Raw genomic sequence first — 21,953 nt, forward strand, 5'->3', positions numbered from 1 at the left:
CGTGGTGAGCGAGCCGCGCTTTCCCCCCTCCCTCCCGCCGCCCCCGGTGCGGTGCGGGGCGCTGACCGCGTGCCCGTGCCGCAGGTACTCGTGGTGCAGCCGGCGCCTGCTGGAGCAGCGCTACTCGTGGGGCCCCCGCCTGGCGCTGCACGACCTCGTGCCCCTGGAAGGGACCGGCAGGCAGCAGGAGGGCGGCGAGAGGGTGGTGGTGGGGCACAACGTGGCTTTCGACCGCGCCTTCATCAGGGAGCAGTACCTCGTCCAGGTGAGTGCACGAGGCCGTGCCGCTTCGGCTGCTTTGCTGGTGTGCGTTGCTCGGGGCTGTGCAGAAGCAGGCGCCGGGTGAGATGCACGGCGATGCTTCGTGCTGAGGCTCACTGCCTGCGTCACGGAGTAATAAAATGGGGTGGGTTGGAAGGGACCTTCAAGCCCACTCTCCTGCCGTGGGCTGGGTGTTCCTACCAGCTCAGGCTGCTCAGGGTCCCATCCGACCTGGCCTGGGGCACCCGCAGCTCAGGGCAGCCTGTGTCCAGCGCATTTCTCCCTCAGCACATCCTGTGTTACGACTGCTGTCTCCCTGCAGGGCTCCCGGGTGCGTTTCCTGGACACCATGAGCATGCACATGGCCATCTCGGGGCTGACGGGCTTCCAGCGCAGCCTCTGGATGGCTGCCAAGCATGGCAAGAGGAAGGGGCTGCAGCAGGTCAGGCAGCACATGAAGAAAACACGCAGCAAAGCTGAGGGCCCGGCGGTGAGTATGAAGCTGAGCCCCAGCTGCTCCCTGCAGCTCAGGAGTGGCTCTGCTGCATGAATTGCTCCCCACAGAAAGTGGGCAGGGGATGGGATAAGATAGAATAGGATGGAATGGAAGGGGATGGGATGAAAGGGATCTAAATGGAATAGGATAGAATGGAATGGGATGGGTCAGAATGAGGTGAAATAGAGTGAGAAGAAATGGAATAAGATAGAATGGAATGGAGTGGAGTGGGATGGAAAAGGATAGAATGGAAAGGAGTAGGATAGGATGCGATGGAATGGAAGAGAATGGGATGGAATAGGTGGAATAGAAAGGAGCACGTTGGAATGGGGTGGAATTGGATGGGATGCAGTGGAATGGGATGAGGTGGAATGGAATATGATAGAACAAAGTGGGACAGAGTAGGATGGAATGGGATGGGATGGAATAGGATGGCGTGGAATTATCATCCTTTAATCCTTTACGCGCTGCTCCCTTGGCTGTGGGGCTGGGCTCTGCCTCCACTGTCTGCCTGCTGCAGGTCTCTTCGTGGGACTGGGTGCACGTCAGCAGCATCAACAACCTGGCAGATGTACATGCGCTGTATGTGGGAGGGGAACCGCTGCAGAAGGAGGCACGAGAGCTGTTTGTTAAGGGGACCATGGCTGATGTCAGGAATAACTTCCAGGTATGGGCAGTGGTGCTTTGGATGGCAATGGGGCAGGAAACAGCTTTTGTTGGTGTTTTTTTTTCCCTTTGGTGCATGGCTGGTACTTATTGCAAAGGATTTATGTATATGGGGAGAGCTGTGCTGGGCTCTGTGGCTTCTCCCAGTGCTGGTGACATCACGCTGTGTTCCCAGGAGCTGATGTCGTACTGTGCCAGTGATGTCCGGGCCACCCATGAGGTGTTCCAGGAGCAGCTGCCACTCTTCATGGAGAGGTGAGAGGGACTGGAGGGGGCTGGGTGAAGTCATGAACGCAAGGCACGCTCACATTGAGTGTAGGCTGGTGCTTGGAGGGCAGCTCCCCTTCAGGAGGTGCCCAATTCCCAATCCCTGGCTTTGGGCTTCAGGTGCCCTCACCCCGTGACGTTTGCTGGGATGCTGGAGATGGGGGTGTCCTACCTGCCGGTCAACAGCAACTGGAGGAGGTACCTGGATGATGCTCAGGGCACCTACGAGGAGCTCCAGAAGGAGATGAAAAAGTCCTTGATGAACCTGGCCAACGATGCCTGCCAGCTGCTGCACGAGGACAGGTACGGGGGAAGGCATGGGACCAGGCTGAGCACTGGTTGCAGGAGGAGAGCAACGGTATGCCCACAGGTACAAGGAAGACCCCTGGCTCTGGGATCTGGAATGGGACACGCAGGAGTTTAAACAGAAGAAACCCCCAAAGAGGAAGAAGGATCAGAAAATAAACAGCGAAACCTCAGAGACGGGCTCTGCTCAGGAGTGGCAGGAAGGTGAGCATGGAGGGATGCTGCAGTTTGCAGGGCGTTGGGCTGGAGGGATGCTCAGCCCCCTGTGCTGTCAGACCCCGGTCCCCCCAGCGAGGAGGAGGAACTGAAAGCCTCTGAGAGCCACACCTGCCTGGAGCGCCTGAAGGAGACGGTCACACTGCAGCCCAAGAGGCTGCAGCACCTCCCAGGCCACCCGGGGTGAGTTGAGGACAGCAGGGCACTCAGTGCCTGCTCCTTGCTCCCTGACCCACGGCCGTGCCCCACAGCTGGTACCGCAAGTTGTGCCTGCGCCTGGAGGAGGAGGGCTGGGTGCCGGGGCCCAGCCTCATCAGCCTGCAGATGCGAGTGACCCCAAAGCTGATGCGCCTGGCCTGGGATGGCTTCCCCCTGCACTACTCGGAGAAGCACGGCTGGGGCTACCTGGTGCCAGGGCGGCAGGACAACCTGCCTGCAGCCTCCGCAGAGCCGGAGGGGCCTGTCTGCCCGCACAGGTGAGGGAGCGCGGGGCATGGAGATTCCATGGCTGGGACGCAGAGCTCTGTAATGGGCTCAGCTGCAGCATTTGGTCGTGCTCTGTGCCCTGGCAGGGCGATCGAGCAACTGTATCGGCAGCACTGCCTGCAGAGGGGCCAGGAGCAGCACCCAGAAGAGGTCGGCGTGGAGGATGAGCTGATGGTGCTGGAGGGCAGCAGCATGTGGCAGAAGGTGCGTGGCTGCGGAGTTTGGGATGAGGAAATACCCCATAATCAAGGCTGGGGATGGTTATTTGAGCTGCCCCGCTCTGTGCCGCAGGTGGAGGAGCTGAGCCAGCTGGAGCTGGACGTGGAGCGGCCGGGCAGGGCAGAGCAGAGCCAGATGCAGGTAAGCAGAGTTCCCTGCGGGATGCGGTGGTGAATCTGATCCCGTTTCTGTGATCCCTCTGTGCTGGGGGTTCCCAGCAGAGCACAGGGACACCGTGCCTGGCATCGCCTCATGCTGCCACTTGCAGGATGAGGACGGGCTGCCAGAGCTGATGGAGGAGAGCAGCCAGCCCACGTTCCACCACGGCAACGGTCCCTACAATGATGTCAATGTCCCTGGATGCTGGTTCTTCAAGCTGCCCCACAAGGCAAGTGGGAGCTATCCCTGCTCCCTCGTCCCACGGGGTGGGTGGCAGAAGTGTTCCCAGTTGAGGTCGGAGGCTGTGTGGGGCTGCGTTGTGTTGAGCCCTGGCATCTCCTTGCTGCTGAAGGACGGCAATGAGAACAACGTGGGGAGCCCCTTCGCCAAGGACTTCCTGCCCCGCATGGAGGACGGCACGCTGCGGGCTGCTGTGGGCCGCACCCATGGGACCAGAGCCCTGGAGATCAACAAGATGGTGTCCTTCTGGAGGAACGCTCACAAACGGGTCAGGTCAGCCTGGTGCCTTGAATCCCTGTGGTTGGGGCTGCGTTGTCCCCTGGGGGCTGCGCAGACAGCGTGCTCTGGTGTTGTGTATCCCTCACACAACGTCCCTCAGTTCCCAGGTGGTCGTGTGGCTGAAGAAGGGGGAGCTGCCCCGCGTGGTGACCAGGTACAGAGCGAGACGGCCGGGCTGGGGGAGCCCTTAGGGCCCGTGCTCACCCTGTGCCCATGCAACAGGCACCCGGCCTACAGCGAGGAGGAGGACTACGGGGCCATCCTGCCGCAGGTGGTGACCGCGGGCACCATCACCCGTCGGGCCGTGGAGCCCACGTGGCTGACAGCCAGCAACGCCCGGGTAGGGCTACGTGCAGGCCGTCGGGGGCCGGGCAGCGGGGCTTGGGCCGTGGGGTGTGGTGTGGCACGTGGGGTGTGCTGAGCCGGGCACCGTGTCCTGCAGGCTGACCGTGTGGGCAGCGAGCTGAAGGCCATGGTCCAGGTGCCTCCTGGCTACTCTCTGGTGGGCGCAGATGTGGACTCCCAGGAGCTGTGGATAGCGGCGGTCCTGGGCGAGGCTCACTTTGCCGGCATGCATGGTGAGCAAGGCTGTGTCTTTGAGCACCGCAGCCTCATCCCTGTGCGGTGTTTGACCCCTTCCTCCCCGCCGCAGGGTGCACGGCCTTCGGCTGGATGACCCTGCAAGGGAAGAAGAGCGACGGGACCGACCTGCATAGCAAGACGGCCGCCACGGTGGGCATCAGCCGGGAGCACGCCAAGGTCTTCAACTATGGGCGCATCTACGGGGCCGGGCAGCCCTTCGCTGAGCGGCTGCTGATGCAGTTCAACCACCGGCTGACACAGCAGCAGGCACGTGAGAAGGCACAGCAGATGTATGCTGTCACGAAGGGCATCCGGAGGTGGGTGCTGCCTCTGGGGTGAGTCCTGGCTGCCTCCTGGGCACGTGTTACCCTGAGCCGGGTGTCGTTCTCCTCCAGGTTTCATCTCAGCGAGGAGGGCGAGTGGCTGGTGAAGGAGCTGGAGCTGGCTGTGGATAGAGCAGAAGATGGTACGGTGTCGGCCCAGGATGTGCAGAAGATCCAAAGAGAAGCCACGAGAAAGTGAGATGTTCTGACCCCAATGGGTGCTTGTGGCACGGCTTCCCCTGCAGCCCCACTCCTAGATGCACCCCAGTTTGGTCTGGGGGCTCCTCCAGTCTCTCCCAGCAGAATGCTGCAGGGATCGTCTGACTGCCCCAGCCCCAAAGGGGGTGTTTAGGACTTGTCCCACACTTTCAGCAAACCTTCCCTCTGCTCTCATAGGTCCCGAAGGAAGAAGAAGTGGGACGTGGTGGCTCACCGAATGTGGGCTGGAGGCACCGAGTCCGAAATGTTCAACAAGCTGGAGAGCATCGCCCTGTCTGCCTCGCCTCAGACCCCGGTGCTGGGCTGCCATATTAGCAGGGCTCTGGAGCCTTCAGTGGCCAAAGGGGAGGTGAGAATGTGGTTCTGTGGTGCTGAACTCCTCGCACTGCTTGTCTGAAATAGCAACCTCAAATCCTGCCTTTCTCGGGGTGAGGAACCATGCAGGCACATGGAGCTGCAGACGGAACCCATTGGTGTTGGGTCCTGTGCTCATTTTCTTTGTGTACCACCAAGGAAACCCAGCAACACTGCTTCACCAGCCCCCTCCCTTGTAACAGGAATACTCCTTGGACACTCTCCTAGCATTTCTCTGTGTTTCCTTCCCCAGTTTCTAACCAGCAGGGTGAATTGGGTGGTGCAGAGCTCAGCTGTTGACTACCTGCATCTCATGCTGGTCTCCATGAAGTGGCTCTTTGAGGAGTACGACATAAACGGGCGCTTCTGCATCAGCATCCACGACGAGGTGCGCTACCTGGTGCAGGAGCAGGACCGCTACCGGGCAGCACTGGCCCTGCAGATCACCAACCTGCTCACACGGTGAGAAGTGGGGATGGGCGTCTCCTGGGTGAGACGGCGTGATGGCAAAGGGAGGGTGGGCAGGGTGACACAGGGCAGGTTTTCTCTGCTTGGAGGAGGCGTGGCAGCTCTGGAGTGCAGCTCCTTCATTTGTGGCTCTGATGGCTGTGCGTGGAGCTTTGGCTTCCAGGGATAATCTGTCGGCAAGAGGTGCACGTCAGCAGCTCCATCCTTGCTGCGGAGGGGCTGTGAGCGCATCTCCTCCTGCGTACATGGCCATCATGTGGCAGCAGCTGCCACATGTTTTAATGGGCTGTTGGGAATCAGGCTGGCTTCCCCTCTTCTCTCCCTGCTTTTGGGGCCGGCAGTGAGAGGCACAGCTCTGTGCCCCTGTAGCAGCAGCCCTGCTGCCTTCCTGGCCCATGCATGCTGGGTTAAGCTCAGCCTGGAGCCCTCCTGCCCTCACACCCCCGGGGATCCTTTTGCTCTGGCTCCAGCTCAGGCAGCTTTGTGAAATCCCCTTCCCAGTGCTTTATGGTATTTGGTTTATACAGAAGTTGGCCAAAGCAGAGCTATTTTTTTGCGGGCTGAGGTAAGGATACAGCAAACAGCCTTTCTGTGCCCAGGCAGCGTGCGCAGCAGGAGAAGACGCCCTGATGTTTGTGTCTTTATACCAGCTATTGCAGGCACAGGGCTTCCTGCTGGGAAAATCCAACATCTGCTCTGCGTGGGAGGATTAGCCAGAAGTGAAGGGCTGGGTTGGTCCTTTCTTTCCAGGAGGCTGAACGTACTGTTACTCTGTTCCTCCCACATCCACTTTGGCAATCCTTGACCTTCCCGCTACCCAGTAGTTACAAAGCACTTTGTCTTCCAGCCGTTGATTGACATGGGTGCAAAGTAATCTGCACCAGCGGCTGCCCAATGTTTTGTGAAGCTGCCTTTGTTCCAGCCCAACCTGCGGCTGATCAAAGCCCCTGCGTGCAGGAATGGGAGGACTGGCTGAGCGTGAGAGAAGTTTGCTGTAACTTTTAAGCAGTAGCTGGTTTCTTCCTTCCAAAAAAAAGGGCGCACGGTTCTCTCCTGGCAGAAAACGATCGGTGGTTGCAGTGAAAGAAAGGTCGGGGCAAGGAGTCTTCAGTCTAAGGCACTCCCTCTGGTTTGCTTTCCAATGGGGTGCTGCCTTTGGGGTCCTGCTCCCTCGGGCTGTGATGTGACGTTTTGGTTGTTCCCTGCAGGCATGTGACATCTCGCGTGCTGCAGGTCAGGTGTGACAGAGCTGAGTGTGATGTGTGGCACTGCCCCGCTTGGTCTCTTGTGCTTCCAGGTGCATGTTTGCCTACAAGCTGGGGCTCCAGGATCTGCCGCAGTCCGTGGCTTTCTTCAGCGCTGTGGACATTGACCGGTGCTTAAGGAAGGAGGTGACCATGAACTGTGTGACTCCATCAAATCCAACTGGCATGGAGAAGAAATACGGCATTCCTCGAGGTGAGCAGTGGCCGTTTGCATCCCCTGTAACAGCGAGCCCCTCCTCTGATGGGAGTGGAGCTGTTCCCCAAGGGCTCATCCACCACTGGAGGTACCTCGCAACCCCCATAGCCTGCCCTGCCTCAGCAGCCTCACAGCACTGCAGGGCACCACTTCTCTGTTCTCTCCTTTCTCCCTGCTTGAACAGATTGTGCTGCTGCCAAATATTTCTGCTAAAGAAATCAGGGCCTGGCTCTGTCACCCCACACAAGTTGGCTTTGTGTCGCTCAGACTAGAGATGAGCCTTCCTGTAGTCTTTTAAATACAGCCCAAGATTGAATTGTTTGTTTTCTCTGAAATGAGGTGCCTCTATAGGCTCGTATGTCTTGCCCTCCAGGCCCAGCCATTCCCAGCCTTCGGTGCTTTTCCTCCTCCCCCCTCAGCTCTGCACAGCTGTGTTCACGGAGCTGCCCCCGCTGCAGGTTTCAGCCTTAGCACTGCTGTGTTCTCCCCCCCCACTCTCAAGGCTTACATTTGTTCCTATCTGCACTCAGCATAACCTTCTAACTGCTGCAAACGAACGTTTAATTGTTGGCTGGGAGCTGCTTTAAATAGCACCTTGTCAATACACAGCAATGTTTTGGCGGTTAAGAACCTCGCTGAACAACATCAGACACTTCACCCTTAGGCAGCCTTTATTAAGAGTTTTACAGGCAAAGCGTGCCTGTGGAAAAAATACCTGTTGGGTCAATAACAAAGCAAATTAAACAAGTGCAATGCATCAGGGTCAGCAGAAGCGTAACGCAGCCCATGCTGCTGGCTCTCCAGAGGAAGCTGTCACCTGTCTCCTCAGGAGCTATGCACAGCAGCAAGCTTCAAGGGAGAACAGTCCTCGTTTCCAGCTTCCTCCTGGTGCTGTTTTTTGCACTCCCAGCACTGCACAAAACAGAAGTTTGAATAAATTTAAGGCTTCTTGCCCCATAGTTGCTACATGCTCTGTACCAAAAGCAAAGAGTGGCTGTTACTCTCTTACTCTGAAGCTGTACAGTCTAAGTATACTGTAGAACACAAGGAACTGATTGTCCCATTGTCTTCCAGGAGAAGCACTGGATATATATCAGATAATTGAAATAACTAAAGGGTCACTGGAGAAGAAGTGATAACGTGAGAGTGTCAGAATGTGCAAGTTGTCCAGAGAGCACCCAGGAGCCTGGCTGTCCTTTCAGAAGCACAAACATGGCAGGGACTGATCCTGGTTGCGCCACTTCCTTCTCTGGGTAAGAAAAGGATGTTCCTGGGGAAGATTTTCATAGCAGCACATTTGAATGGCAGAACACGCATCTTTGAACGGGCAGCAGCCAGCTTTAAAACCTGAGATACCTGACAGAGTAACTGCTTGCACATCCGTGGGGATGAAGAAAGAAGTCTTGAGTATTTGGCAGGAAAGACCATCAGTTATCTCTGTACATGCAGACCAAGACCAAGGTGAAGCTGCCACAGCACAGAAACTGTAGGAGGTGGCAGCAGCTGCAACCACTTTTTATTTTTTTCGCCTTCTTTTCTTTTGGGGTTCCTGGTTTTCATCTGGCTGCTCTGCTGTGCTGGACTGGAGAGAAATAGAGAGTTAAGAGTACTGAGTGTGAATGTGTGTGTGGGTGTGAGTAGTCCAGTGAACACTTACTTCAAGAAACTAGATGTACAGAACAGGATTTAGCACTGTCTTCTCCTGAGCAAAAATGACCTGAAATCTGGGACTCCTCTGACCCCCTGAAACTTTCCCCAGGCACCCCATTCATTCATGCTGCAACTCAGAGCCCAGGTTACGAATGACACAAGACAGGGAGTGTTTGTGCAGTGCTGGATTTCAGCTTGGTGATTACACTCAGGGAAATATGGACAGAAGCACCAATAAACACTTGGACAATCAGCAAAGAAAAGCTATTTGTTTTTTGTCCAGCACAGGTTGTGCTGCCTTCTCCAGCACTGGCTGCTAAAGGAACCAGCCAGTTGGTCCTCAGAGGTAATGGTGACAGACCTCTGCTTGCTGACACAAACAGCAGGGCCTTAAACAGTCTCAGTCCTCTAAGACCAGAGACAGAGGCAACTGGTACATAGACATAAAGATCATTAAAGGTGAAGGGCTGGACCATAGGGGACTTCAGTCCTGTTCACTCACTCCTGTCAGCTTAGCATTAAAGGATTAATAATTTCTTAAAATTACGTTTAGCTAAATAGCAGACACACATACCTGGCAGCACAAGAGGGGAAACCCGTCAGTAACAGTATGTAAATAAGTTCTCACCTGGTTGTTGTCTGGTTCATTTTCAGCATCCTCTGTGTTGTGCTCTTGCAGCACGCTGTCTAGCAGGGACGCGTTGATGCGGAAGTCCCGGGAGGTGCTGAGCTTCATGTATTGCATCAAGTTCACCTGCAGCAACCAAAGGGAAACCGGGGGCAGAGCATCATGGCATAAGAAAAGAGCTTGGAGAAGAGACCTTATTGCAGCCTTTCAGTGCTTGAAAGGGAGCTTACGGGCAGTGGGAGGAATGACTTTTTTTACACAGTCCAGTAGTGATAGAACAAGGGGAAATAGCTTTAAGCTAAAAGCGGGGAGACTGAGGTTAGATGTTAGGAAGAATTTTTACTCAGGATGGTGAGGCACTGGAACTGGGTTTCTCAGAGAGAAACCAGCTGTGGAGACCCCATCTTTGGAGACATTCAAAGCCAGGTTGGGGCCCTGGTCAGCCTGATTGGGTGGTGGCAATCCTGCCCCTGGCAGGGGATTGGAACTACATGATCTTCAAAGTCCCCTACAACCTAAGCCATTTTATAACCTTAATTTCCTATTCTGTCTGGTCCTCTGCACTGCACTAGGACAAAGTCATCACAATAATGATGTAAGAATGAAGCAAGAAGTAGGTGAAAAAAGCACCTATCCCTATGAAATGCAGTAGCCCATTCTCTTTACAAGAGCCAAATGCTTGCCAGCTAGATTCTGACTCATATAATACCTCATGGTACAGCTATGAATGTACATCTCTCTCCCATTTAAGAGCTGTGCTGGAGAGAGCAAAGCTGGAATTAGGAGCTTAAATTTATGCTCACTCAGTACTACCAATGCCACCTGCTGTCACCCTGATAGCAGCAATCTGGTAGTGGTGGGTGAGAGGCAAAGGCTGAAAGAGACGTAAGGCCCCTACATTTTCCTAATCTGAGCAGCAATCTGATCTTGTTTTTTCAAGGTGAAATGGCAGTAGCTCTCCACCATGCCATGACAATACCATTCCACCGAGTTCAGATCACAGAAGACCTCTGCTTTATATTACCTTTGATTTCTTAGAAAGATGGATAAGGAACTTCTCATATTGCTCTATAGCAAAAATCAGGTTTGGGATTGGCTTGGTCTCCCGAAGCACCTTAGCCTGAAACGTGGAAAAGAGGGCAAGAGCCAGATTTGAAGTGAACAGCCTTAAAATTCCCTTGTACAGTCATCAGCAACAAGTATCAGCTATGGCACAATGCAGCACCTACATTTGTATCAGCAGCTTAGATTTCCCCACAATCCAATGATGGTGTAGCATAACACAGAAACCCCAGTCATTCCTAGCCTGCCCCACTGAGCCTTGCCAGCCTAGTTTGTTACTGGGTTTAAAAGGCCTCCCAGAATGGTTCTGCAGCAAGGCTCTTCCAAGTATTGTAGTTATACATTCCACAGCCCTGATATGTCTGACAGCCCGAGAAAAACCTGCCTCTGCAAAGGCCCTCCAAGCCTATGTTTGACAGGTGATGAGCTGTCATTTCATAGCTTACTCCAAATATAAAACAACCAGGTGATACAAACAAATCAGACTTTACACCTTTGTTTCATCCCTGTGAGCTTTTACTTGAGTTTAGTAAAGCTTTTTATTTGTTCCATTGTTCTGAAACTTTTCCCTGAAGTTCAGGTTGAAAAAATGAGATTTTTACTTAGAGGCCCAAATGCCAATCTGTCACTGGTGATGTCTAAGAAGCCACCAGATAAAATGAGCCTTGAGGTATGGATCTCAAGATTTCAAGCCTAGCCCATGTCCTAATAGACTTTAGTCAATCTCACCATGACTGTGGAGACTGCAGCAGTTTCATCTTCTTTCTTCTTCTTTTTCTTCTCTTCTGCAAAGCTTAAGCTCTCACTATGGATGTTCTGAAGAAGGAAACCAAAAGATAGGGTAAGCAGGAAAGAAAGACCAGCTAAGTAAAGCCACAGAAGTCTTTGCTCTGGCCAGCTAATACATGAACTTCATCCAGAAAACCCACATGAACAAAAGGGAGTGGGATTAAAAAAAAAGCAAGAAAAAAAGAAGGGAGAAAAAAAAAAAAAAGAGTTCCCCTGGTCTAACAGAAATCAACATGCTTGGTCCCAATGGTACTGAGATATCTTAAGCTATAGTCATGTCAAGAAGATTAGTAATCTTAAAAGGTGCCCATGCACTGCACCTGATTCACCACTCAGCATCAGATAGACTTAAGTATGATTTTGCCACGGTTAATTTATGTCTTACCTGTACATAAGTAATGAATGAGTAACACTGTGGGGTCAAATGGGAACCTGAGAGCTTCACCTGCAAAGAAGCAGAGAGGCTGGGATTACTCCCAGCTCAAGGCAATGAGCCATTCCTGCAGTGATTTGCTCACACTCACCAGCTTTTCTAGCCTCCCCGGAACCGTGTTTGAGGTGCTGCGGCAAGCTTGGATGTACTGCAAAGAAAACAGGAGTGAGTCTCTTCTAGATGCACTGTTCCCATCCTGTAACCTGTGTTTCCAGGCAAGGGCTCAAAGCAGCTCACACAGTGACCACCGACCAATTAAGAGTGCTAAGAAAGCATGAGGAGACCCCCATGTTCAGAGGGATTGGCTCCCGTGTCCTGATCTCCTGTCCCACTGCCCCACGACCAATGCTTCAAGCCTTGGTTGGGAATGAGTGGAAAGGGCAGGACTGCTGAGTGCCATGAGAACACTGCTGACACTGTTCATTGTGGCACATAGTTGCACACTGAAGAATCTAAAAGAGGTACTGGAACCACTCAAAGCCAAGCACAGCCAAAGTCAGCTTGAGAAAAGCTTTTCTTTATCTCCTCTGGTATAGCTGCTGCTACTGTAGAAAGGTCACGAAAATGAGCACATGAAAGGCAGCAGAAAAAAGACTCATCTTATACAAGAGATCAGCAGCCCAGTCCTAAGTGTAGCTGCTGCCAGGGGTCACTGTGAGCTTGCTGTAGCAGATGTGGAAAAAGTTATTAGATCCCAGCCATTGCACTGCCAGCAGAGCTTCACTCACATGTTTGATGAGGGAGGTGAGGATTGTGTATGTCTTGCTGAGGCTTCTCAGCAGTGAGTCTACACAGCTCCCTGCAGGAAGTGCTGTCTGCACCAGCTCATGAAAAACTGTCAGCAGAGTTCCCAGCTGCAGAATCACACCTTTCTCCAGAGCCTGGGTTTGGTTTGATGCCTGAGTCGAGTCTTCTAGAAGAAAGAGATGAATACCACATGAATGTACGTCTAATGAGCTCAGTTACGCAGGTGGGAGACACAAAAGACCATCTTTTGTCAGGTGTGCATAGCAACAGCATGGCACAGGGAAAATAGTCACTGGAGGAGTTCTGTGACAACTCACTGCCTTACACTGTTGACGTGGAACTAGTTCAAGGGAGAGCTTAACCTACCCTCAAATGACACCACCCTAAAATCCCAAAATATCGTTTTGCTCGTTATCTTTACCTGCCTTTGACAAAGGTGTAACAATAAGAGTGGGCTGCTTCTGTTACCTGATGTGTCTGATCCCAGAATGGTAAGCCTCTTGATAAGCCAATCCACCTCTTCAAGGACCTTATCTGCCTGCCCCAGAACCAGTAGCTGAAACAGAAACAGCAGTAAGAAAACAAGTTGTTGGAGGAGTTTGGCACAACAGGAATCTATAAGCCACTTGTACAGGAGTAGCTGCTTGTTTCATACACAGTTTTGACTCACACAGACAGTAGGGGCTGCAGTCTTCACGTTCACTATGGCAAAATGGGACCGACTCTCTATTTCTACATCCTGGTGGAGGGAGAGAAAAATTCTGGTGAGCAAAACGTCAGCTGCTGTCACACATTTTGCTCCAGAGATGAAATCAATTCTGCTGTGACAGCACTAAGTGATGCAAGTTAAGCTGCTGTGGACTCTGCATCTTACCTGATCTATGTCTCCCAGGCAAGCATGGATATCTTGTGCAAGTTCACGCAGCAGACTGACAGGACTCTTGTACAGAACATGGAGACTGAAAAGCAAAGTCAGCAAACCCTTACAGCAAGAGAGATCCTCTGTGGGGAAGAGAAAACAAAACAGGGTGCTACTAGATGAATTCCTTAGCTATTCAGGAACATCAGACACCCAGTGAAGTAAAGCTTCAGATTCAGTATGGGTTTAACAGTCTACGCTCCCAGAAGTGATACATGGTAGATGAAAATTCTAATCAAAATCCTTTAGTTACAACAATGGGCATTGCATATAATATTACAAGGGGGAATACAGCACACTAGAGCCCCCAGCTCATAGCAAAATGGTGACCAGAGGCAATAATAGTATGAAAAAGATACATCAAGAATAATGTTTTTGCAGTATATAAATACAAAATTGAGCAAGAGATCTGAATAACAAGAGTAAAAAGCCAAGTGGCCTCTCTTTTGTTAATATTTATAGAGATGGAGTTTCTTTCCTAATAGCCATGCTAATAACTGCAGTCATGGCAATCTGCCACCAAATGGGATCTGAATGTACCTGAATGTATCTGCAACAAACAGGTGAGAACAGGACAGACGTAACAGCAGAGCATTCAAGAGTTCACTATCACTTGTGACACATCACATCTGAACATACCCCTCAGAGCTTACATACCTAAAGCATTTTCTTTGCAAATTTTGACTGTCCAAGTAAGGAATTGAAGGAACTGTATAAGGGGAGAAAAAGATATGGCTTTGAAACTGAATTCAAAGCACAGAATTAATCAAAAACAAAATAGAACAAACCCAATCATTCATAATAATGAATCACACACAGCAAAGACAGACCTGCAGAGTCCCCTTCAGGCAGACAAGCGTTCAGCCATACTCTGTTAGGTTTGCAAAGAACACTTAACCTACAAACAATTGAAAAGCTGAGATCCAGTACACAGCAATGCTACATGTTCCCTTGGACGGAGTAACAGCTCCATTTAATCTAAGTTAAGTGATGACACCAGACTTCTGGCACACTTTTAGTGCAGTCTCTAGTCTGTAAAACTGGGGCACCTTTAGTCTTTACTTTCGCAAATTCCTCCTGCATGGAATGAGCTAGGCACTGAGCCAGTCCTTTCTGAAGAGCTGTATTTGGACTGGTCACAGATCTGCTGGCCTATTTTGGCTTTATTCCCGTGTGGAAACAACACCACATCCAGGCTCTACTAGGAGTCCCTGCTCAGGAGAACAAATGGTTCAGACTCCAGATGCCCAAAAGTAACATCAGAATATGCAGGGGGGGGTGTGGGAAGGCAACTTGTTCTTCACTGTTCTTGCAGGCATTTGACAAGATAATGCTTGACAACTTATCAAAACTGTAATTTTAACATGGTCTAGTCTGCAAGAGAAGGCAGAACACACACATACACACACACACACACACGTCAAAGCTCTCAGATATCAATCCCATCTGCTAATGCCCTTTCCACACTTCTGGTTACTACACACATCCCCACACCCTGAGAAGGCTGTGAATTACCTGCTGAGAGCCTGGATCCAGGAGTTTGGACAAAGTGGAGAGAATTGTGATGAGTAACTGTGTTTCCTTGGAGTTGAAGTCGTCTTCAGAGCTACTGAGCTGGTTCACCAGAGACCTCTGATCATGGAAAGGAGGGACAGAGTCCTTAAATATGCTTCTTGCAGAGCCATATTAAGATGCAAACAGCCAGAAGCTTCAGCAAATAAAGGAATTGGAAACATTCAAGAATGACAGAATATTAAAAAAAGAGGACTCTTCTAAAGAGCACGTGCTGTTCTTTGTTATGAGTGCTTACACAGAGGACCACGTGCAATTCAGTCAAGTATGTTTTATGCAGCACTACGGGACCCTACAGCTCTCTAGCTACACGTACATTTCAATCCTGCTCTGCACACTGCCCCAAATAAGCTTTCCCTAAGGATCAAAAACTTTTCTGAACAGCCAGTGAGTCAGAGCATCAGAGCTGCCTCTGCACACTTTATTCTGTGGTCAAGAAATAGAGAACTAACAGCATTTGCTGCCAGAATTACCAGTGCTTTGGAACATTTGCAACACACAGTGGTACTTACCTGAAACTGTCGGATCTGGAAGGCAGCTTTCTCTGTGACATTAATATCCGCTTCTTCTGCGTCACCATCAGTAATATCTGGCAGAGACAGAGAGGTGCAGAAAAGAGCTAAATGCCAAGAGCAGAACACAGGATTGATTTCCAAAACTGGGAAGAACTGCAACTGCTCACAGCTAGGGAAGGAATACACACTGCAAAACCTTAGTGAGCACAAAAACATGTTAGAGGCAAATCTTGAATAGAAGAGGGCTACAGTTGGCCTACATCTGAGTCCAACTATCCTCTCTGTTGACAAAGAACAGGTAAACATATCTCTGGAACTAGCTTCTGGGATGAAAATGCATGGCTGCTAAGCCCTTCTTGCTACTGAGGGACAAAGACTGGACCCCTCTAACTATTTATGGATAAAGAACACGCATGGGCTAGAACACAAAGGCTAGGGACCAGAACAGAATGATACCACATGCCTACCCAGGGCCTGTAGAAACTGGGGGATCCTAGCAGTGTACAGCTGCTGCATGGTGTTGAAGATCCGCAGCAAGCCTTCCAAGCACAGCAGGGAGATGCTTTTGCCTTTCTTCTTCCCTGACTCTTCAACAGCAGTGGGAATTGAAGTGTACCTCCAAAGAAGAACCCTGCAGGATGGGAGGAGTCAAAGTCACGATGCACAGTACAAGAGCAAGAAAGAGGGCTAATCACACACACTACTCTTAGGTTCATATTTTTAATATAACTAATTGGAAGTTCTTTTTCCTTTAAGAAAGAAGAGGGAAAAGAGATTTGCTTGTAAGAAGAATGGGGTTTGATGTGAGCAAAATATCTATTGCTTTCTTCCTGCACAGCTAAATAATTTAATCCTTCCCACATGCCAAAGGGAACTTCCAATTCCATTTCAACTCCATCTTTATGGACTCATTTCTTTCACAGCTTTCTTTCTATCTCAGAGACTACCCAGACACTGACCACTGGCATCAAATCTGTCAGTGACAAAAAGAGCTCATCTCTTGGCAGTTTGAATTTGTGAAATGTCAGCAGTTTCTATACAGCTCTATATAAATAAAATCAGAAAGGTAAAGTCAGGCAAAGCAAAGTGAACAGCTTTGAAGAAAGTAAAATTGGTTGGTTCAAAGTAGACACTTTTATTTGCAGGTAAACATCTTTTTCCTGCTCCACTATGTATGCTTCTTCCCTTTTTTGTTCCTTCTCCTTTCTTCTCGTTAGCTCTCCACTGCGTAGGTGATCTTGTTCTATTTCCATGTCCAATCATGCAAACATGCACCTTGCATATGGTCCTAATGACTGCAACAAAAATCGTTTCTGATCCCCCGAATGCATTGCTACTTTTTAGGGCTGATATCTTCATGTTCCACAGTGACTCACCGTGTGATTTTGCAGAGGTTCTGAAACACCTTCTCAGGGTTTTGTCCATCCGGGCCGTCAGTCTGTCCCGTCTCCTCCAGCTGCTGCACCTTCTGTAGTGCCACGCTGACAGCATAGCGCAAGAACTCCGTGCTGCAGCGCAGAACTGCCAGGCTCTCCTCGTGGCTTTGGGCATTGTCCCTGAACAATCAAGAGCACTGTGAGGGAATTGAGGATGCACTGAAAAAGCACACCGATCGATGGCTTATCAGCACTTCATCTCTTCACGCCAGAGTTCAAATCACTGCAACGCACTACAAGAACAACCCTTTGAGGACAGAGCTCACCAGCACTTCCAGATACACTAACAGGCATGGTTCAAATTGATATCTGGCCCTGTTTTGTAGAAGACTGGAGCTCAAACACTGGTAAAAATGCCCCACCACTGGAAGAACAGAAACTCTCCAAACTATTACAAGTCATAAGCAAGGTCTGGGAAAGCTTTGTCAGGACCATGAGTTTCACAGCCTGGACTATGATGTTGCTCACACAATACATGATGTTATCAGGCATGCATTGTACAGAAATTAAAACGTCTGTACTGCGTATACAGTGCAGAAGACCAGTCAGCATGCAGACACCACGAAAGCAGCTCATGAGTAGGCCTTAAAGCTACTGCAGCTGTGACAGTTCCTCTCACCTGAACAGAGCTGTGAGCAGCGTAGACACAAAACCCATAGAGAGGAAGCTCCGTGCAATTTTGTTGCCCAAGGCAGATTTGTTCTTTCCAGTTTTCTCCTTCAAGATTTCGGAGAGTTTGCTGTAGCATGTAAACAGGCCTAGGACATCTTCAAATCTGTTCTTACTGCAGTAAAGTAGTAAAAAGCATTAGTAGAGAAACTCCAGTCTTTGAGTTTCTAATTTGAAGTTGCAGTTGCTAAACTACACACTGACACTTTTTTAAATGATAAAACCATGACACGACACCTCCCGACCTCCCCCATCCATTCCTCCTTGACCTGCCCTTCTACAAAATGATCTCTCACATCTCCCACAGCACATGGCATTCAAAGGAAAGACGCTGCCAAGGTTTTGTCCGTGTCTGTGTCACAAGGCATGTACATTCAGAAAGCATCTTTCTAACTCTGTTTTGGGACTGTTATAGCTTGCTAGGAACCTGTGTCTTGCACTCTGAAAAGCAAGTCACAGCACAGCACAGAAGCACTTCTAGTGCTAGAGGGTAAGATTAGATGTTTTACCTGAAATTCCCCGTGTTGAAATTGTACTCAATCAAGACCTCGCAAATTCCCATCACCTGGATGGCATAGATGTTATTCTTTACACCAACACCAGAAGATGGAGAAAAATCTGCTGATTTATCCTAAGAGGCGAAGGAAATAAGTGAACAAAATCTTTTCAAAACCTGATGAGAACTCAGTGTCTTCTTCCACTGAGTCAAACTGAAAATCTGATTTACCAGTTCAAAGTCTTCCAGCTCACTCTTGATCATCCGTCGTGTGACAGATTCTAGCATCTCTTCAAAGCGTTGCTCAAATCCCACATCCTCCTCCTCCTCGTCTTCACCTCCTTTGCATAGATGTACAGTGCTCTTATACCAGGCTAAACAGTGCTGGATGCAGCAGAGCAGATGGGCCTGAAGGAAGCAGCCAAGTCACATTCAGCCTTCTAAACAGAGGTCACTGGCAGATGAGGACAGGCTGTTCGACTCACGGGCCAGACTGCCACAGGGATGTAAAGAGCCATAGGTGCCTTCAAAGGTTCACGTCAGTTTTGAGAATATGCTTCATTCCCAAAAGAAGCTTTCTGTAATCCTACACACAGCTACCTGTTTCTAGCTTCAGACAACGCTGTCTGCAGGAGCTGGCCTAAACAGGATGCACAGGTTTATATTCCACTGCCCCTGCAACCCAGCCAGCCTAACTGCTGAAGGAGACGGAAAGGGAATTTCCAAAAGGGCCCTCACTCTAGATGAAGTGCATGCTCCCTTCTCTGCACGTGCTACTGGAGCACTGCATGGAAGCCTCCTTAAGGAAAAACAAAAGAGTGAATTGGATTTTGTTTCCTTGGAAATCCTGTGAATTGAGATCTCATTGCAACATTATCAAAAGAGCAAGATCGAGGTCAGACTCTTCCCTCCACTACATACAGTGCACAATTATTTCATGTGGAATTATGTTCAAAGAGGAGAAGTAACAGGGTGAGCTCAACAGAGGATAACAAAACTATGGCATCAGTGCATTTTTCACATAGGTACCCCAAACCACTTTGATAGTGGAGCTCTAATATATAGCCTCAGATGAGTAACATGCCCAGCTTTATGTCATTAAAAGAATTGCTCCAAGCTAGAAGAGGATGAAGAAGCACAAGATATTCAGCTCATGTAGCAGCACAACTAAATTCCTATGAAACAGAAGATCTTGCAATTGTGGCCACCCAATATAGCTCTTACCAGTGGTTCTTGCAAAAAGATTTGATCTCCTTGAGCCATTATACATCCCTCAAGTTTCAGTGGAGGCAGGAGGTCTGGCTGGGGCAAGTAGTATTGCTTTATCTGACACAAAAAACAAGGAATAAAAATAACCAGTTCCTTAGTAACTGAGCCTCTTGAGTTGTTTGAATACAGAACACAATCATCTTTGTGCTCAATCCTACAAAGGGAAAACTAGCACCACAATAATGGGACCATATATGTAACTCGGCCACATCATCTGCTCTATCAGTAATTAAAATTCTTTCTTTAGGTGCTCATGTACCTCTCAGCCAGAAGGCCAGGTCACTGCACTGAAATAAACCTATCTGATCACTTGTGCTGTTTCAACGTGCAACATCACTTGTTTCACCTGCAGTGTTATCCATCCTTTATACGGTGAAGAAAATTAACAGTTCCTGCTGCCCAGCCCCCATACTGAATGCTTGGCCCTGGTATGATGCAGCCTCCTGGCCTAAGGACGCAGGCAGTGATGGAGGCTACATTCGGAGCTAAAACAAATCCGTGGAGGATCATGCTGGCCATCTGGCTCAGCACATGAAGGAGATATGCTCCAAGTATACTGATGTAGGATTCGAATCAAATAGAGGAAGTTTTACATAATGATGATATAGTATGTTTGCACCAAATTCCCATTAACTGCCCTCTGCTACCCCAAAGCTGCCTAGGCTCTGTTCTTGTTCCCTTCCCAGACCCTATACTGACATGGGAAAGTTAGAATTAGTCAGCATGAACTTTGGATGATTAAAGTGAAGAAAATCACTTGTTGCAAAGAAAGCACAGCCTGTCCAATGGATTGAGAAAATGTGATTGTGTCGTTGCCATGAGCAACGCTGTTGGTAGATGAGTTAATCCTTCCAGATCCTACAAGGATTTGGGTTCTGTCCCTATGGGAAGACAGCGACAATAATTACAATAATAACTGGGGAGGTATGGGAGTCTAACTGTTGTGGACTGCTAAGGAACAAAGAGCACATAAAGCACTTCCCTAGGTACTGGTTCTGAGATGCAGCAAGAAGCGTCGAGGCTTGAAAAAGATTCCAAGAGATCCTTTCTCTTCCATCAGTTTCTAGACACGTACCTAGTCAGCACTCCCAACAGCAGGGAATCAAACAGCTCCCTGTATAAGTACCACAGCATTTACTCATCTTTCAAGTGTGTGGCAGAACTATTTTCCTAATATTTAACCTAAATGCTTGCTATAGTGGTCTCTGTGAAATTCTTAGTGTTTCTGCAGCCATGTCACAGGGTAGTACCTTACCTGGGACAAAAGAGTTTCCATAATAGAGCTGGTCAGCTGGGAGTTCCTGCGTAGGACATCATAAAAGCCCTGAAGACAGGAAGGAAGGACAACTTGGCTTACATGAGAAAGAAAATGAACCATATGCATAACAAGTTTGCATCACAAGACAGTAACGACCCTTTGGCACTGCAAGTAGCTATGAGCAAGAAACAATGTGCTCAGTGTAAAACCCCATACCTGGCAAAGCATAGGCTTCACAGAAAGAAGGTATGAATCAGAATGAGCGTGAATTTCCTTGCAGGAGCTCTCTCACAAGCTGTATCTCCCTAGCAGCAGTGGCATCGAGCCCAGAGTGACTTTCACTGCTATTTAACACCAGCACTAGATCCAACTTCAAACTGTGAAATCCTGCTTCAAAGGCCAAACAAGTCAGTGGGGAAACTGCAGGAGGCAAAAATCCTTCCGAATGAAAAATCTCAGTGGATGGATAAGGCAAATTCAAGTCCTGTGCCATACTCAAAACTTGCAGCTTACAAAAAGTCAGTCCAACCAAGCCAAGAAGGAAACAAAATTTCTCTGGTCTAAACAGTGTTTCTTTCCTCAGACTAGTATCCCACAGTTAGCTCTGGAGCTAAGACATGCACCCACAAATCACTCTTTATATTAGGCCCTTCTAAGAATCTAGAATCTAAGGGGCATTAGTAGAAAGCTATGAAAGGAGGGGAGAAAGGATAGATCCCTGATCAAAGTTCAAGCAAGTTTTTCCATACTCTCCAGTCAGGACTTTATTTGGAGTCCATTCACATTCAGCAACGCTGTTTCTAGCCAGCACCTATAACACTGCTCCCCACTGAGCATCAAACACGTTTCCAGTTTCCTAGGCCACACCACAGGAAGAGAGACAGTGACACATTTATCTCTTAAGCAATGTACCAGACAAGGAAGACATACTGGCATGTCTTAAGGCCTATAACGGTCCAAAATAAAACGAAGCAGAAGGGCTGCAAGAAATGTTATAGTTCCTGGGATAAGCATGTATCCCACAAAGAACATAACTGAGATAATCCATGGCTTTCCACAACCACGTGATCGTTATTTACCTGGGACTACAGTAGAACCAGACTACAAAACTGCTGCTAGCTGTTTAAAAGGAGGCTGAACAACCATGTTTACCTCGTATAACATGAGTCGGACATCCGCTTGCTGGCTCAGACATCGCCTCAGGCTGCCCAGGATTTCAAGGCAGAAGGCCTCATTAGCTGCAGAATTATAGCAGGCATGAACATCTGCCTGGACCTGAGAGGGAATATTAGCCACATTATACTGGTTGCAGTTCTCAAGTATCACAGAACAGAAGCAAGGTGATAAGGGGCCTGACCTCTAAACAATCACTGAAAAAGTCCTCAGCATGCTGCCAGGCTCTGTATCACCACCACAGAGCAGTGTGAATGCTCCACAGAACGCTGGTACTATAAGATATAATGACTACTTTCGATTTGCATATTGCATTTCCAAAAGCTCTGCTTTCA

The 21,953-nt window shown here is 49.5% G+C and overlaps 2 protein-coding genes across 2 annotated transcripts in view; one reads left to right on the forward strand and one right to left on the reverse strand.

Moving 5' to 3' along the window:
* POLG (DNA polymerase gamma, catalytic subunit) overlaps positions 1 to 8,905 on the forward strand; it is a 21,796-nt gene extending 12,891 nt beyond the window's left edge. The window contains exons 2-22 of the mRNA XM_019619284.2: positions 85 to 265; positions 584 to 751; positions 1,278 to 1,424; positions 1,599 to 1,678; positions 1,811 to 1,993; positions 2,061 to 2,200; positions 2,272 to 2,395; positions 2,464 to 2,688; positions 2,785 to 2,902; positions 2,990 to 3,058; positions 3,186 to 3,305; positions 3,429 to 3,589; positions 3,696 to 3,749; positions 3,818 to 3,935; positions 4,038 to 4,173; positions 4,248 to 4,494; positions 4,573 to 4,695; positions 4,897 to 5,068; positions 5,327 to 5,535; positions 6,839 to 6,999; positions 8,077 to 8,905. Coding sequence (XP_019474829.2) covers positions 85 to 265; positions 584 to 751; positions 1,278 to 1,424; positions 1,599 to 1,678; positions 1,811 to 1,993; positions 2,061 to 2,200; positions 2,272 to 2,395; positions 2,464 to 2,688; positions 2,785 to 2,902; positions 2,990 to 3,058; positions 3,186 to 3,305; positions 3,429 to 3,589; positions 3,696 to 3,749; positions 3,818 to 3,935; positions 4,038 to 4,173; positions 4,248 to 4,494; positions 4,573 to 4,695; positions 4,897 to 5,068; positions 5,327 to 5,535; positions 6,839 to 6,999; positions 8,077 to 8,138 — 2,998 coding nt within the window. The 3' untranslated portion in view covers positions 8,139 to 8,905. The remainder of the gene's footprint in view (positions 1 to 84; positions 266 to 583; positions 752 to 1,277; positions 1,425 to 1,598; positions 1,679 to 1,810; positions 1,994 to 2,060; positions 2,201 to 2,271; positions 2,396 to 2,463; positions 2,689 to 2,784; positions 2,903 to 2,989; positions 3,059 to 3,185; positions 3,306 to 3,428; positions 3,590 to 3,695; positions 3,750 to 3,817; positions 3,936 to 4,037; positions 4,174 to 4,247; positions 4,495 to 4,572; positions 4,696 to 4,896; positions 5,069 to 5,326; positions 5,536 to 6,838; positions 7,000 to 8,076) is intronic.
* The window catches only part of FANCI (FA complementation group I), a 23,618-nt gene continuing 9,315 nt past the window's right edge, over positions 7,651 to 21,953 (reverse strand). Inside the window, exons 17-37 of the mRNA XM_010717478.3 lie at positions 21,598 to 21,720; positions 20,443 to 20,511; positions 19,143 to 19,244; positions 18,150 to 18,326; positions 17,932 to 18,053; positions 17,373 to 17,537; positions 16,694 to 16,873; positions 15,785 to 15,948; positions 15,315 to 15,391; positions 14,746 to 14,862; positions 13,888 to 13,939; positions 13,186 to 13,313; positions 12,982 to 13,050; positions 12,780 to 12,867; positions 12,293 to 12,477; positions 11,656 to 11,712; positions 11,517 to 11,576; positions 11,072 to 11,158; positions 10,305 to 10,400; positions 9,281 to 9,406; positions 7,651 to 8,584 (exon numbers count right to left, since the gene is read on the reverse strand). Of these exons, the coding sequence (XP_010715780.1) occupies positions 8,519 to 8,584; positions 9,281 to 9,406; positions 10,305 to 10,400; positions 11,072 to 11,158; positions 11,517 to 11,576; positions 11,656 to 11,712; positions 12,293 to 12,477; positions 12,780 to 12,867; positions 12,982 to 13,050; positions 13,186 to 13,313; positions 13,888 to 13,939; positions 14,746 to 14,862; positions 15,315 to 15,391; positions 15,785 to 15,948; positions 16,694 to 16,873; positions 17,373 to 17,537; positions 17,932 to 18,053; positions 18,150 to 18,326; positions 19,143 to 19,244; positions 20,443 to 20,511; positions 21,598 to 21,720 (2,310 nt within the window). The 3' untranslated portion in view covers positions 7,651 to 8,518. The remainder of the gene's footprint in view (positions 8,585 to 9,280; positions 9,407 to 10,304; positions 10,401 to 11,071; positions 11,159 to 11,516; positions 11,577 to 11,655; positions 11,713 to 12,292; positions 12,478 to 12,779; positions 12,868 to 12,981; positions 13,051 to 13,185; positions 13,314 to 13,887; positions 13,940 to 14,745; positions 14,863 to 15,314; positions 15,392 to 15,784; positions 15,949 to 16,693; positions 16,874 to 17,372; positions 17,538 to 17,931; positions 18,054 to 18,149; positions 18,327 to 19,142; positions 19,245 to 20,442; positions 20,512 to 21,597; positions 21,721 to 21,953) is intronic.

This window comes from Meleagris gallopavo, chromosome 12 (assembly GCF_000146605.3).
Source record: "Meleagris gallopavo isolate NT-WF06-2002-E0010 breed Aviagen turkey brand Nicholas breeding stock chromosome 12, Turkey_5.1, whole genome shotgun sequence".
Classification (NCBI taxonomy): domain Eukaryota; kingdom Metazoa; phylum Chordata; class Aves; order Galliformes; family Phasianidae; genus Meleagris; species Meleagris gallopavo.